The 14744-nt window shown below is 38.3% G+C and overlaps 1 protein-coding gene across 1 annotated transcript in view; it reads left to right on the top strand.

Annotated features, from left to right (window-relative positions):
- Window positions 1-14744, top strand: part of TBC1D32 (TBC1 domain family member 32) — a 215902-nt gene that overhangs the window by 17058 nt on the left and 184100 nt on the right. Inside the window, exons 5-6 of the mRNA XM_070376353.1 lie at window positions 10057-10125; window positions 12671-12796. Coding sequence (XP_070232454.1) covers window positions 10057-10125; window positions 12671-12796 — 195 coding nt within the window. The remainder of the gene's footprint in view (window positions 1-10056; window positions 10126-12670; window positions 12797-14744) is intronic.

Here is a 14744-nt window from a genome sequence, read left to right on the forward strand (position 1 = left end):
GGAGTCTGTTTGACCTTCATATGAATCCCACCTGATATTTTTAGTGAAACATTTTCACCTAATTAGTTCTAACGTAGGGACATAACTGTAACATAGATCCTAAATGCATACCAAAAAGGAATATGGAAAGTTTGGGTGAGACATGAAATATATATGTATATTAATCGACTACACTTTTGAAGGGAAAATGGCTTTGGAATTAGTCAAGGCAGAATGTAAAAGTTATCACTGCATTATTTACCAGGAGATAACTGTGCTGAGTTTTAATTTTTATAAGTCCAGTTAATTATCTGATGTGATGGAGGAAGTGACAAAGGTTGTGAATTTTCTTCATGTTTTGGCTATAAATCATCCCTTGTTGATGTACTCTTTGGAAGAAGAGTAGGCTATAGAGATTTTAGTTCAGTTTAATGTAATCAGATGGCTTATTCAATAGGTTTACTGAAATGCTACTTTTCAAGGACATTCTGGAAAGGAAAGGCACAGAAACACCTAACTTTAGAACTCTGAGGACTCATAAGATTATACTTTCTTAGTTATCCAGTTCAGTTCAGTCGCTCAGTCTTGTCCAACTCTGTGACCCCATGAACCGCAGCACACCCAGGGCTTCCTGTCCATCACCAACTCCTGGAGTTCACCCAAACTCATGTCCATTGAGTAGGTGATGCCATCCAACCATCTCACCCTCTGTCATCCCCTTCTCCTCCTGCCCTCAATCTTTCCCAGCATCAGGGTCTTTTCAAATGAGTCAGTTCTTTGCATCAGGGGGCAAAGGTATTGGAGTTTCAGCTTCAACATCAGTGCTTGCAATGAACACCCACGACTGATCTCCTTTAGGATGGACTGGTTGGATCTCCTTGCAGTCCAAGGGACTCGCAAGAGTCTTCTCCAACACCACAGTTCAAAAGCATCAATTCTTCAGTGCTCAGCTTTCTTTATAGTCCAAATCTCACATCCATGCATGACCACTGGAAAAACCATAGCCTTGGCTAGACGGACCTTTGTTGACAAAGTAATGTCTCTGCTTTTTAATATGCTGTCTAGGTTGGTCATAACGTTCCTTCCAAGGAGTAAGCATCTTTTAATTTCATGGCTGCAACCACCATCTGCAGTGATTTTGGACCCCCCCAAAATAGTCAGCCTCTGTTTCCACTGTTTGCCCATCTATTTGCCATGAAGTGATGGGACCGGATGCCATGATCTTAGTTTTCTGAATGTTGAGCTTTAAGCCAACTTTTTCACTCTCCTCTTTTACTTTCATCAAGAGGCTCTTTAGTTCTTCTTCACTTTCTGCCAGAAGGGTGGTGTCATCTGCATATCTGAGGTTATTGATATTTCTCCCAGCAATCTTGATTCCAGCTTGTGCTTCTTCCAGCCCAGTGTTTCTCATGATGTACTCTGCATGAAAGTTATATAAACAGGGTGACAATATACAGCCTTGATGTACTCCTTTTCCTATTTGGGACCAGTCTGTTGTTCCATGTCCACTTCGAACTGTTGCTTCCTGACCTGCATACAGGTTTCTCAAGATGCAGGTCAGGTGGTCTTGTATTCCCATCTCTTTCAGAATTTTCCACAGTTTATTGTGATCCACACAGTCAAAGGCTTTGGCATAGTCAATAAAGCAGAAATAGATGTTTTTCTGGAACTCTCTTGCTTTTTCCATGATCCAGTGGATGTTGGCTATTTGATCTCTGGTTCCTCTGCCTTTTCTAAAACCAGCTTGAACATCTGGAAGTTCCCAGTTCACATACTGCTGAAGCCTGGCTTGGAGAGTTTTATGTATTACTTTACTAGAGTGTGAGATAAGTGCAATTGTGTGGTAGTTTGAGCATTTTGGCATTGCCTTTTTTTGGGATTGCAGTGAAAACTGACCTTTTCCAGTCCTGTGGCCACTTCTGAGTTTTCCAAATTTGCTGACATATTGAGTGCAGCACTTTCACAGCATAATCTTTTAGGATTTGAAATAGCTCAACTGGAATTCCATCACCTTTGCTAGCTTTGTTGGTAGTGATTTTTCCTAAGGCCCACTTGACTTCTCATTCCAGGATGTCTGGCTCTAGGTGAGTGATCACACCATCGTGATTATCTTGGTCATGAAGATTTTTTTGTACAGTTCTTCTGTGTATTCTTGCCACCTCTTCTTAATATCTTGTGCTTCTGTTAGGTCCATACCATTTCTGTCCTTAATTGTGTCCATCTTTGCATGAAATGTTCCTTTGGTATCTCTAATTTTCTTTTTTATTATTATTATTATATTTTAAATATAAATTTGTTTATTTTAATTGGAGGCTAATTACTTTACAATATTGTTTTGGTTTTGCCATACATCAACATGAATCCACCACGAGTGTACACGTGCTCCCCATCCCAAAACCCCGTCTCTCCTCCTTCCCCATACCATCCCTTTGGGTCATCCCAGTGCACCAGCCCCAAGGATCCTGTATCCTGCATCGAACCTGAACTGGCGACTCATTTCATATATGATATTATACATGTTTCAATTTCATTCTCCCAAATCATCCCACCCTCTCCTTCTCGCACAGAGTCCAAAAGACTGTTCTATACATCTGTGTCTCTCTTGCTGTCTCGCGTACAGGGTTATCGTTACCATCTTTCTAAATTCCATATATATGTGTTAGTATACTGTATTGGTGTTTTTCTTTCTGGCTTACTTCATTCTGTATAATAGGCTCCAGTTTCATCTACCTCATTAGACCTGATTCAATTATGTATTCTTTTTAATGGCTGAGTAATACTCTATTGTGTATATGTACCACAGCTTTCTTATCCATTCATCTGCTGATGGACATCTAGGTTGCTTCCATGTCCTGGCTATTATAAACAGTGCTGCGATGAACTCTGTAATTTTCTTGAAGAGATCTCTAGTCTTTACCATCTATTGTTTTCCTCTATTTCTTTGCATTGATCTTTGCATTCTTAGTTATTAGATAAACCATATGTCTACACTGAAATTGTTTTCCAGGTTGGGCAGTGGTAAAGAATCCACCTGCAATGCAGGAGACGCATGAGTCCATTTCGATCCCTGGGTTGGGAAGATCTCTTGAGGGAGGAAATGGCAATCCACTCCAGGATTCTTGCCTTGAAACTTGCATGGATAGAGGAGCCTGGTGGGCTATGGTCTATGGGGTCACAGAGTCAGTCATGACTGAGCACATATACACTGAAATTAAACCAGAAGAGAGAAAAGTGGAGCATGTTATTTTGTTGTAAGAAGTACAAATATTTAGATCTAAATAGGATTGATTAACTGGCAGTTAAGCGTGTTAATCTCAAATGCCAAGTTATTTCCCATCATAGAATCATAGATTTTTGAAGAAATTCAAAGCTTTGGTAGAAATGGAATCATACTTTCAGAAGATATTTTTGTTTTTTGTTTTGATTCTTGAGAAGGATCTTGCTTTAAGTATATAGCTTCCTTTGGAATGTCCACAGAGTATATCTGCATGTTAAAGTGCCTGCCTTATGAATATGACTTTGTTTTAGAAGGGACTAATTGAATTGAATTTGAACTGGGCCCACCACCACCAAGGCATGGGATCCTTGGACCTTTGGGGAAAAAAATCACATAAATGCCAGAACTGTCCTGAAAGGTCTGTTAGTGTGGCTGAGATGTTTGGGTATGTTTTTGTTTAGTGAAAAAAAGATTCTTTTGCTTTAACTGACCAAAGAGAGGCTGAATTAATATGCTCAGAAGTGAAAGAGTCTCTGAAGATATATCAATCATTCATTCCATTAAATATTGATGTTATTATTGATGCCTTCAAAATTGATGTTACTTGCACTGGGCTTTAAAAAAACTGAATTATTCTGTGAATAATATTTAGTCAACAATTTTGATGCTGCTGTTTTGATATTAGTAGAACATTTGTATTTTATGAATAGAGTAGGCTTTATTTCCTTGTTATTTTAAATATTGAATCCTGATTGTATATTGATCCATTATTAAAAAACTTTGAACATGACTTCCTTGGAGACTATTTGTGTACGTTTGAGCATATTAAAGAATAAAGTTGGCTGATTTTTACTATAATTGTGAGCAGAGAATTCTCAAAGGATTGATACTGTGATTAAACATGGAAGAGTCTGCAAAATAATGCTGAAAAGATAAATGTACACTTTGTATGGAGAAGGTGAGTTTAGTATAACAGTCCACTGCTGTTCTTTTGTAATGTGAACCTATATAAGGCATTTCTTTGCTTTCATGGCTACCTCTCCTTGAAGCCCATCCTTTGGTCTCTATGGCAGGCAGAATAATAGCCCTTTCAAAAACATCCATGTCTTAATTCCCAGAATTTGTAACCTGTTACCTTACATAGCCCAAGGGACTTGTAAATATGATTAAATTAAGATGGGGAGATTATTCTGGATTATTCAGGTAAGCCAAATGTAATCACAGGCGTCCATATGAGAGAGACTCAGGAAGGTCAGAGGCAGAGAAAGTGCTGGGCAGGCTGAAGTAGATGTCCGAGTGGTTGTTGGCTTTGAAGAGGGAAGGTGGCCCATGATCCCAGGATGCAGGCAGTCCCTAGAAGCTAGAAAAGGCAAGGAAATATATTCTCCCCAGAAGGCAGAAGGAACAGAGCTCTGTGGATGTATTCTGGACTCTAGAACTGTAAATTGGTGTTGAGAACTTCCCTGGTGGTCCAGTAGTTAAGAATCCGCCTGCCAAGGCAGGGGACACGGGTTCAGTCACTGGTCCAGGAAGATTCTACATGCAGTAGGGCAGCTAAACTCTTGTGCTACAGCTGCTGAAGCTCACTAGCTCTAGGGTCTGTGCTCTGCAGCAAGAGAAGCCATTGCACCCCACCGAAACTAGAGTAAACCCACGTGTAGGAGTGAAGACCCAGCATAGTCAAAATATAAATAAATAAAAATCTGTGGCTATAGAAGGGGAAAAATGGGTCACTGGGAACAACTAACAGTTAAAAAAAATAAATAAATTGGTGTTTTTTTATGTCATGAAGTTTATGGTAACTTGTTACAGTAGCAATGCTGAAACTAGTATCTTCCCATTGTTACTTGTTCACCTAAAGGCCAGGTTTGTTGTTTCTGCTTTTTACTTCCTGGAAAAGAAGCGATTCCTTGGATTTTGTGTTTGAACTGCCTCCTGGAAACAATTTCAACTCCATCTTGTTACTAGGTTTTGAATCTTTCAATAAGACTTTTCTTAAGTAGCTCTTTTCTTTTATTGGATGTGATGCCTTTGCCCTGAGTATGTGCTATGCTTTGCAACCCTGTGGACTGTAGCCTGCCAGGCTCCTCTGTCCATGGGATTTTCCAGGCAAAAACACGGGAGTGGGTTGCCATTTCCAGGATCCTTTCAGGGAATCTTCCTGACCTAAGGATCGAACCCGCATCTCTTATGTCTCCTGCATTGGCAGGCAGGTTCTTTACAGCTGAGCTACTGGGGAAGCCCTTGTGCTATGCACTGGATCACTCTAATTTGTGTTTTGCCCTAACTTCTCAAATCTTAGAGTATCTTGAGTTCAACCCCATTTTTGGCCTCTGTTAAAATCTCAGATATACAGATGACACCACCCTTATGGCAGAAAGTGAATAGGAACTAAAAAGCCTCTTGATGAAAGTGAAAGAGGAGAGTGAAAAAGTTTGCTTAAAGCTCAACATTCAGAAAACTAAGATCATGGCATCTGGTCCCATCAGTTCATGGCATCTGGTCCCATCAGTTCATGGGAAATAGATGGGGAAACAGTGGAAACAGTGTCAGACTTTATATTTTTGGGCTCCAAAATCACTGCAGATGGTGACTGCAGCCATGAAATTAAAAGACGCTTACTCCTTGAAAGAAAAGTTATGAGCAACCTAGATAGCATATTCAAAAGCAGAGACATTACTTTGCCAACAAAGGTCCATCTAGTCAAGGCTATGGTTTTTCCTGTGGTCATGTATGGATGTGAGAGTTGGACTGTGAAGAAAGCTGACCGCCTAAGAATTGATGCTTTTGAACTGTGGTGTTGGAGAAGACTCTTGAGAGTCCCTTGGACTGCAAGGAGATCCAACCAGTCCATTCTGAAGGAGATCAGCTCTGGGATTTCTTTGGAAGGAATGATGCTAAAGCTGAAACTCCAGTACTTTGGCCACCTCATGTGAAGAGTTGACCCATTGGCAAAGACTGATGCTGGGAGGGATTGGGGGCAGGAGGAGAAGGGGACGACAGAGGATGAGATGGCTGGATGGCATCACTGACTCGATGGATGTGAGTCTGGGTGAACTCTGGGAGTTGGTGATGGACAGGGAGGCCTGGCGTGCTGTGATTCATGGGGTCGCAAAGAGTCGGACACGATTGAGCAACTGAACTGAACTGAACTGAAAATCTTTAGAGTTTTACAGTGCTCTTTTTGGTGAGGAACTTTGCTTTTGAGGATGTCATAGAACTGCCGAAGAATCATAGGATTCTCTTGTTCAGTAGCATTGGCTAGAGCAATAGGATAACCGCAGCCCAAACTGTTGTTCAGAAGTTCCTCCATCTCTTTTAGTAGTAGTGTAGTCGCTCAGTCGTTTCCGATTCTTTGCGACCCGGTGAACTATAGCCCACCAGGCTCCTGTGTCCATGGGATTCTCTAGGCAAGAATACTTGAGTGGATTGCCATTTCCTTCTCCAGGGGATCTTCCCAACCCAGGGATCGAACCTGGGTCTCCCGCATCACAGGCAGATGCTTTACCCTCTGAGCCACCATTGATCAGACTTTTATTATTATTTTTTGCCTTATAAACAGAAAAAGATAAAAACCTAAAATCCTAAAAATGTAGAAAAAGAAAGTCATCTGAGACTAGAAAAAAAGAACATACTAGTATCAATAGTGCATCTGCCTAGAGTTAAGCTTGAGACAGGTGGATTGGGAGGAGAATTGGTTAGGTGCAGGTGTGAGCTTCCTTGCTTGCTTGTTTAATAGTAATGTCTTGAGACAGTTTGATACCAGAAAAGCTAATTTCTTTAATTAACAGTGCTAATACCTTCATGAATATGTGTTCCTTTATACTTTTAAATATTAATAGGTTTTTGTTTTTATTTCTCAATAGTAGCACTTTTCACATAAGTATCTAGGAAATTAAGAACTTTATCATTTGAAAATATTTTAAAAATTTGTTTTTGTTTTGAATTAATAACTTTTTCTGTATTTAAGACTTAATGAACAGTGCATAGTTTTAAGAAGTTTTAGATGCACTACAGTTTTGAAAAGCTATTTTACATGAAGCTAATTCCTTCTGAATCTTGAAAACAAGTCAGACTCTGGCTCTGCCATTTATGAACTGTGGGCTTTGGCTTCTTACTCTCTTTCTGTGTTCAATTTTCTTAACTGTTGTAGAAGAGACAGTAATAACATTTACCTTATAAGGTTGCTTTGCAGGTTTAATGTACATAAAGCATTCTACACACATTAAAGATCCTCATATTAAGCTCTTATGTAAGTGTTTGCTGTTATTGTCCTCATCCCTGGTTGGTGCTTTTTTTTTTTCTTTTCCTTTTGTGAGAATACAGAAGAAGTCATTGTGCAGTTAGACATTTTAAGCCTGAGGAATAACTAGGTTTCAGTTCAGTTCAGTTCAATTCAGTCGCTCAGTCGTGTCCGACTCTTTGTGACCCCATGAATCGCCGCACGCCAGGCCTCCCTGTCCATCACCAACTCCTGGAATTTACCCAAATTCATGTCCATCGAGTCCATGATGCCATCCAGCCATCTCATCCTCTGTCGTCCCCTTCTCCTCCTGCCCCCAATCCCTCCCAGCATCAGAGTCCAATGAGTCAACTCTTCGCAGGAGGTGGCCAAAGTACTGGAGTTTCAGCTTCAGCATCAGTCCTTCCAATGAACTAGGTTTAATATTTATATATTTTATTTCCCATAGCCATTTGTTTCAACAACAGAACAGTTGTCTTTCTTTCACTAGTTGTATTTCAATGGTTTATATAGTTTACAAACCAAAGATTTAAAAAGAGGTTTCTAGGGTAATTAATTTTAATGGTGGTATGAATTTTGAACTTAGTACAGTTATTGACTAATGTCAATAATCTTCAGTTTGTTTTGAATAAAGTGAGTACATCTCTGTAAAACAACAAAAGTTACAGAATGCATCTTGTGTTCACTATCTCTAGGTATACCTTGTTTGACAGAAATGTATACAAATCTTACTGTGGCATTTAAAGACCTTTAACTAGTATCTGCATGATCATGCTGCTGCTGCTGCTGCTAAGTTGCTTCAGTCGTGTCCAACTCTATGCGACCCCATAGACAGCAGCCCACAAGGCTCCCCTGTCCCTGGGATTCTCCAGGCAAGAACACTGGAGTGGGTTGCCATTTCCTTCTCCAACGCATGAAAGGGAAAAGTGAAAGTGAAGTCGCTCAGTCGTGTCCGACTCTTAGCGACCCCGTGGACTGCAGCCTACCAGGCTCCTCTGTCCATGGGATTTTCCAGGCAAGAGTACTGGAGTGAGGTGCCAGGCAAGAGTACTGGAGTGAGGTGCCATTGCCTTCTGCATAATCATGCAGTAGGACCAAAATTCATCTTAGATTATCAACCTATTCTACTTCTTGCCCTTTTCCCTGTAGAGTTTGCTCAGAAATTGTTTGCTTGGATTACAATTTCATTCACATAAATATGTTTAAAAAATATTTTTCCTTTTGGAGTTATCTACCTATATTGATATCACCAACAGATCTATTTTGTGTTGCTTTAGCAATGAAGTTAGCAGATCTGCTCTCTCAGGAATTTATCTTTTTATTTATTTCTTGACTGTGCTGTATGGCATCTGGGATGTTAGTTTTTGGACCAGGAATCAAATCCTTGGTCCCTGCATTGGAAGCATGGAGTCTTAGCCACCGGACCACTCTTTTCTGGTGGGGGAGAGGAGCAGGAATTTTTAATATAACTCTTTCAGCTGTTCTAAATACTTCTAGCAAATCTGTATTCAATGGAACACATTACCTGCATGCTGTAGTTAAATCAGTTATTGCAGTTAGTTGCAATGGAAATTTGCCCATCTACTGATACACAACACCCCTAGAGGAAATGTTAAATACAGAAAACCTTTAAGGTAGGTATTCCCGCTTTCCACACTTTTAGACTTACTCTGATCTCTAGTGTAATAAGTTATTTCATTGCTTATGTAACGTTTTAGGAATAATTTATACTGTTTTTAAGATGACAAAGGAATCTTGTATAGTAATGCATGTGTGCTCAATTGTGTCCGATTTGTTGCAACCCCACGGATTGTAGCCCAGCAGGCCCCTCTGTCTGTGGGATTTCCATAGTGGGTTGCCATTTCCTACTTCAGGGAATCTTCCCAACCCAGGGATCGAACCTGAGTCTCTTGCATCTCCTGCATTGGCAGGTGGATTCTTTACCACTGTACCGCCTGGGAACCCAATATCTTATATAGGTTAGTAAGTATATTAATGAGGCTACTCCATAATGATGGCAGCTTTTATTTTTAAGTGGTTATTTTAGGTATTATTTAAATTGCTTTGGCAAGAGAAAGTTTTTTTCCTTTTCCAAAACAGCTTATGGTCTACTATAAACTTTTTCTAGATGAAAGTTTTTACTTCAGAAATTCTTCACTTAAGAGGGGGCATTAAGAAAGGTTACAGAGAAGTACAGAAAAGAAAAGGAACAAAAAAGTTCAGTCAGCATTATAGTTATGGTTTGGGTACCTTTAGTACCTTCATGTTTATGTTGTTTTATCTTTGTTTCATAGATCTGAGATTCCTGGGTGTAAAATACTTTTTACTTTTACATGTCTTTTGAGTGTTACAATGTTCTGCATGTTGCAATTGCTCAGCAAATGATAACCTTCATATATAGGAAGGTACACTGTCCTAGTGCAACATTAAGTTCTCACTTAAATGCCTTGGGATACCAAAAAAAATCTAAGCTTGCTGCCAAACCAAACTAGTTCACTCCCTTCTCTTGTTCAGAATGCATTTTGTGCTTGGAATTATATTAAAATCATTTATAATAATACCTCTAAAAGTCTGCTAAATGAGTGAAGGAATGAATGTCCTGTTAATTGTGTTACAGAGTTACAAATTTTGTCAAGGAAAATTACAATTGATTTTAGACCAGTTGGATCCTGGGCAACCTAAAGAGGTAAGTTTAAAGGACAGCTGTTAAGTTCACTCAGATATGCTTATTATATATTATAATCAATAGCAGCTGGATTATTTCTCTTCAAGATAATCCTTTAATATCATGACAGTTCTAGGGTTACATCCCTGCTAGACCTTCTAGTCTTGAAATGAAGAGTCACAGAATAAGAGATGTTCTCTTTAGAAAATTGTCACAGTTTATAAGAGGAAATTTTTATTTCTAGTTTCAGTTTTCAAGGAGATGAAGTTATGAGCAGTTTCCCCCCAAACTGTTCCTTCACTGTCACTTTGTATGTGATAATTTAGTGATTTCTTTGAAGGAAAAAAACTTCATTTAATGCTCTTTCTACTTTGGAAAGTATGAGCAATTTTGACACATATATTTGTTTACTTGAAAAGATTTTTTAAAAGCAGCTTTACTGAATGTATTTCTTTATATTGTAATAACTATATAAATTAATTTTTATGAAGTTTTCTTTCATTTGACAGTGTCTGTTTCTCTTGACAGAAAATTATAGGGTTTTTGAAGTACCTGACATCTCGTACATCTTACCATTTGGTCTCAATTTTGAAATACATTGTTTTTCTTCAACTTTTTATTTTAAACCAAATGAATAGCTATGATTTACTCTCACTGATCTTTGTTTTTTCTCTCAGCATTTCACATTTTGATTTATTTTCTAGATTTTTAGTAAATGTTTCAACAGATCAGCAATCGGACCTGACTTTATATGATATAATATTATTGTTTTTAAGTGGATTGTTTGGAAATCTGTACATGATCAGAAACTTTTGTTCTGAACAAGTAATAAATTGTTAATGGAGTTTTGTCCTAAAAATTAACTTAAAAGGAGAAATTTACTATGTTTTTAAATTTTCTCTCTAGTCCTGCTTAACCTTATCCCAAATAAAATTGTATTTAGAAGTCTTTCATATGAATATATAGACATTTAAAAACACATGTGTATTGTGTTTTTCTCCTAAAACTTAACATCCTGATTTGGAATGCCTGGTGTCCTAAGGTCTTAGCTTTTTGACTCATTTTTTTTTTTTTTTTTCCTCTCATTAGGCTTCAGTCAGCCGAAAAACAACCAAATTTTGAGGAACTCACTAGTTGGAGAGTGAGAGGCAGAGAAGCTTTATTCCACTTCTGATTGGAATAGAGCTTTTTGCCACTGCTGTCTCTTGGGCCATACTGTCCTAAGTGAATTCTGTTTGGATTTTGAGAATTCTGATTGGATTTCTTCTCAGAAAGATGTATATGAAAATTCAGAAATTCAGTTTTGCATCACATTGCTGAATGACCCCCACCCTCCGCAGTGGTTATTAGGTCAGAAAATATGATGTAGAAGCAAAAGCAAGTTAAAATCAATTGTTTTGTGAGAATTGTTCATGTCTTGGAGTGGGAATGCCTTACCAGGAACATATGCGCAGGGTTTTAGAATTTGAGTCATCAAACTGTAGGACTGAAATTGGGTGGCCTTGGCCTGCAATGGCTTAGAGTAGGGCTTGGTTCCCAACCAGAGATTGGGCTGGGTCATGGCGGTGAGAGCACCAGATCCTAGCCACTAGACCAGTGGTCAGTGACAAGGGCCCTGGCCCTTCCACTTTGCAGAAAAGAATTTCCACAAAGACATAAAATAGTGAAGCAAGTGAAGTATTTATTAGGAAAAAGAGTACAGTACATATGGATAGACATTTTGGCAGACTCAGAGGGAGAGTCCCTGAGTTGTGCCCACATGGCAATTTGAATCACTTATATGGAGCATTTCTTTCAGGTTTCCTTTGACCAATCATTATGATTTGCCTGGTTTGCAGTCCATATTTGGTATATCTCAGGATTCTTGTGTACGTGTGCATCTCTTAGCCAAGATGGATCCTACTGAAAAGGCTTCTGGGTAGAACATCCCTTGATTTGACTCCAGTTTGGTTTCCAAGGAGCTTTTTCTGCACATGTGTGGTCGGGGAGGTCTGACTGCAGGAATGAGAAATATGTGTTTTCTGCAGGGTCCAGCCTCCTCCCTTAATTGCCGTCTATTCTTATCTTGGAGTTTCCATCAATAGAGAATGGATCTCCAGTTGTTTTACCCTGGCGGGACCCATCTGCCTCCTGCCTCAGGACCATGTGTGGGGGATTGTTCTAGTGAGGAAAGTCTATGGGAGGAGACACTGGGACACTTTATTCTGGCTTTTCAGATTTGACTACCATACCCTCTCCTGTTCCCCTCAGACATGTGACCTAGAATCTCCCAGTACATTGGATGGGCCAAAAAATTTGTTTTTCTGCAACATCTTGTGGAAAAATCCTAATGAACTTTTAGTGTTTTTTTAGTTTTTGCATTATATGAAATAACCTATTTTGTTTCTCTGCTAAGTAGTCTAAAAAAATCGGTTATCAAGAATTGTTTCATGAAAGGGCATCTGAGTCTCAATTGGCTCTTTAAAGCAATTATCCAAACTCAGCCTTTCAATGTTTGTTAAATGTTTTGAGAATTGCTGTTATTTTGGTGGCTGATTATTAATAAAAATTCTTTTAAAAATTATAGGTGAGATATGAAGCCTTGCAAACATTGTGTTCAGCTCCTCCATCTGATGTCCTGAACTGTGAAAATTGGACCACTCTCTGTGAGAAGCTGACAGTGTATCTTTCAGATCCTGATCCTGTATTTAGTGTAAGGAAATGCTTACAGAAGTATAAACATTTTCTGTTTTTTTCCCCCTACCATTCTAGAAGCAAATGGAATATAATTTTCTTTAATAGTAGCTCAAATATTTATGGAAATTCACCCCAGCTTTTGAATTGTCAAGTTTTTTTTTTTTTTTAGGGAATTAGCTTACTACATCATGATTAAATTCAGGGTCTGGTTAGAATCACACTTCATTGCCAAGACAGACTTTATTAGCATATGCGTTTTGTTTTTATCTTCTAAAGGGACATCCAAGTATCTGTGTCATTGTTTTTCAATTAAGAAAAATATTTTAAAAGAAAGTGTGTTTTTGAAAGAATTCATATGTGAAAACTTGAACTTGGAATGATTAAAATTTACTCTGAAAGATTTAAATAAGCATTTTCCTTGTGTATTTAAGTGTTAGAGACTACTTAAGTGCTTAGAAGGGTTTCCCTCCTAACTCAGTTGGTAAAGAATCTGCGTGCAATGCAAGCGACCCAGGTTCGGTTCCTGGGTCTCAAAGATCCCCTGGAAATGGAAATAACAGCCCACTCTAGTATTCTTGCCTGGAGAATCCCATGGACAGAGGAGCCTGGCAGGCTACAGTTCATGATCGCAAGAGTCGGACATGACTTAGCAACTAAACCACTACCACCAACTGCCTAGAAAGAGAAGTTAGAAAACTGTAAAGCTAAGACATTAGAAGATAATAGAGATGAATTATACAGCAAATATAGACAATTGCAAAAACTAAGGTTGCATAGTAGTAGAGGTAGTTATGTAAAAAATGATTCACATATGACTTCTCAGAAACACCATGTGATGAAAAGCAAGGTTACGTTAAAAAGTGCAGTAATTATATGGGATTAAAAAAAAATCTGGTCTGTATTCCAGCATCACATTTAACTACAAAAAAGTTTTTTAAATGCCTTTTTCTTCATAAATGATATATCAGTGAAGGAAAAAAGTGTCCTTAAAATATATAAGGTTTTTCTTTATATAGAATTTTTTAAGGTATAAGTAAAAGATAAATTTACCTACAATACACATCATTCTAGATCAGATGCTGGGAACACACTGAGCAAGACAGAAGCCTTTGCCTGCGTAGAACTTACATTCTAAAAGATGAGACAGTAAACAGTTCATAAAAATAAATCTCAATACCTTTTTACTACTTAAAAATACCCTTTCATCATTGAAAGTATAATTGTACTGGTAAACAGAAGGGATTTGGAAACAAATGATTTGTTCATATTTTTGTAAGAGGGAAAATGGTGTTTACTCAGTCCTGGATGCAGTTCAACAATACTAACACCAGAGGGTGATGCAGACTTCTCAAAAATTCTGAAGGATTTAAGGGGGAAAGATATTTCACTGTTACCTTTTCACTTCAACGCATTCTAACTGGAAATACAATTGTTTAAGTTTCCCTCCTAAAGATAGAATAGTGCTCTAATAGGTTTTCTTTATTCCTTTTATAAACATTGTAAAGATCATGCTGGGTCAATTTAAGTGCTTTGGTTTGGCCATTATATGCAGCAAGAGTTTGTGTTAGTACTTAAGGCAATAGCATTGGAAGAAGCAGTTATCTGAGGAGCGATGACAACAGAACCAATCATTTGAGTAGGAAACAAGGCATGATATTCTTTTTGTCTAAAACTTATGCTTTATCCAAATTCTTGAGTTCAATTCTGTTTCTTCATTTTCTACTCCGAAGGATACTTACATGTAACTGAGTGAAGTATATAGTGTTTGAAAGTGTGACAAATATTAATGCTTACCAATTGCTGCAACTATGAAAACATGCTTCCCAAATTAATTAATACCCTATGTTCGGTAAGAATCTCTTGGGTTTTTTCAGTATATTTTTAGTCATTTGTGTGTGTGTGTGTGTTAGTCATTCAACTGTATGCGACTCTTTGCAACTCCATGGACTATATCCCACCAGGCT

The sequence above is a fragment of the Bos mutus genome, chromosome 9 (assembly GCF_027580195.1).
Source record: "Bos mutus isolate GX-2022 chromosome 9, NWIPB_WYAK_1.1, whole genome shotgun sequence".
NCBI lineage: Eukaryota > Metazoa > Chordata > Mammalia > Artiodactyla > Bovidae > Bos > Bos mutus.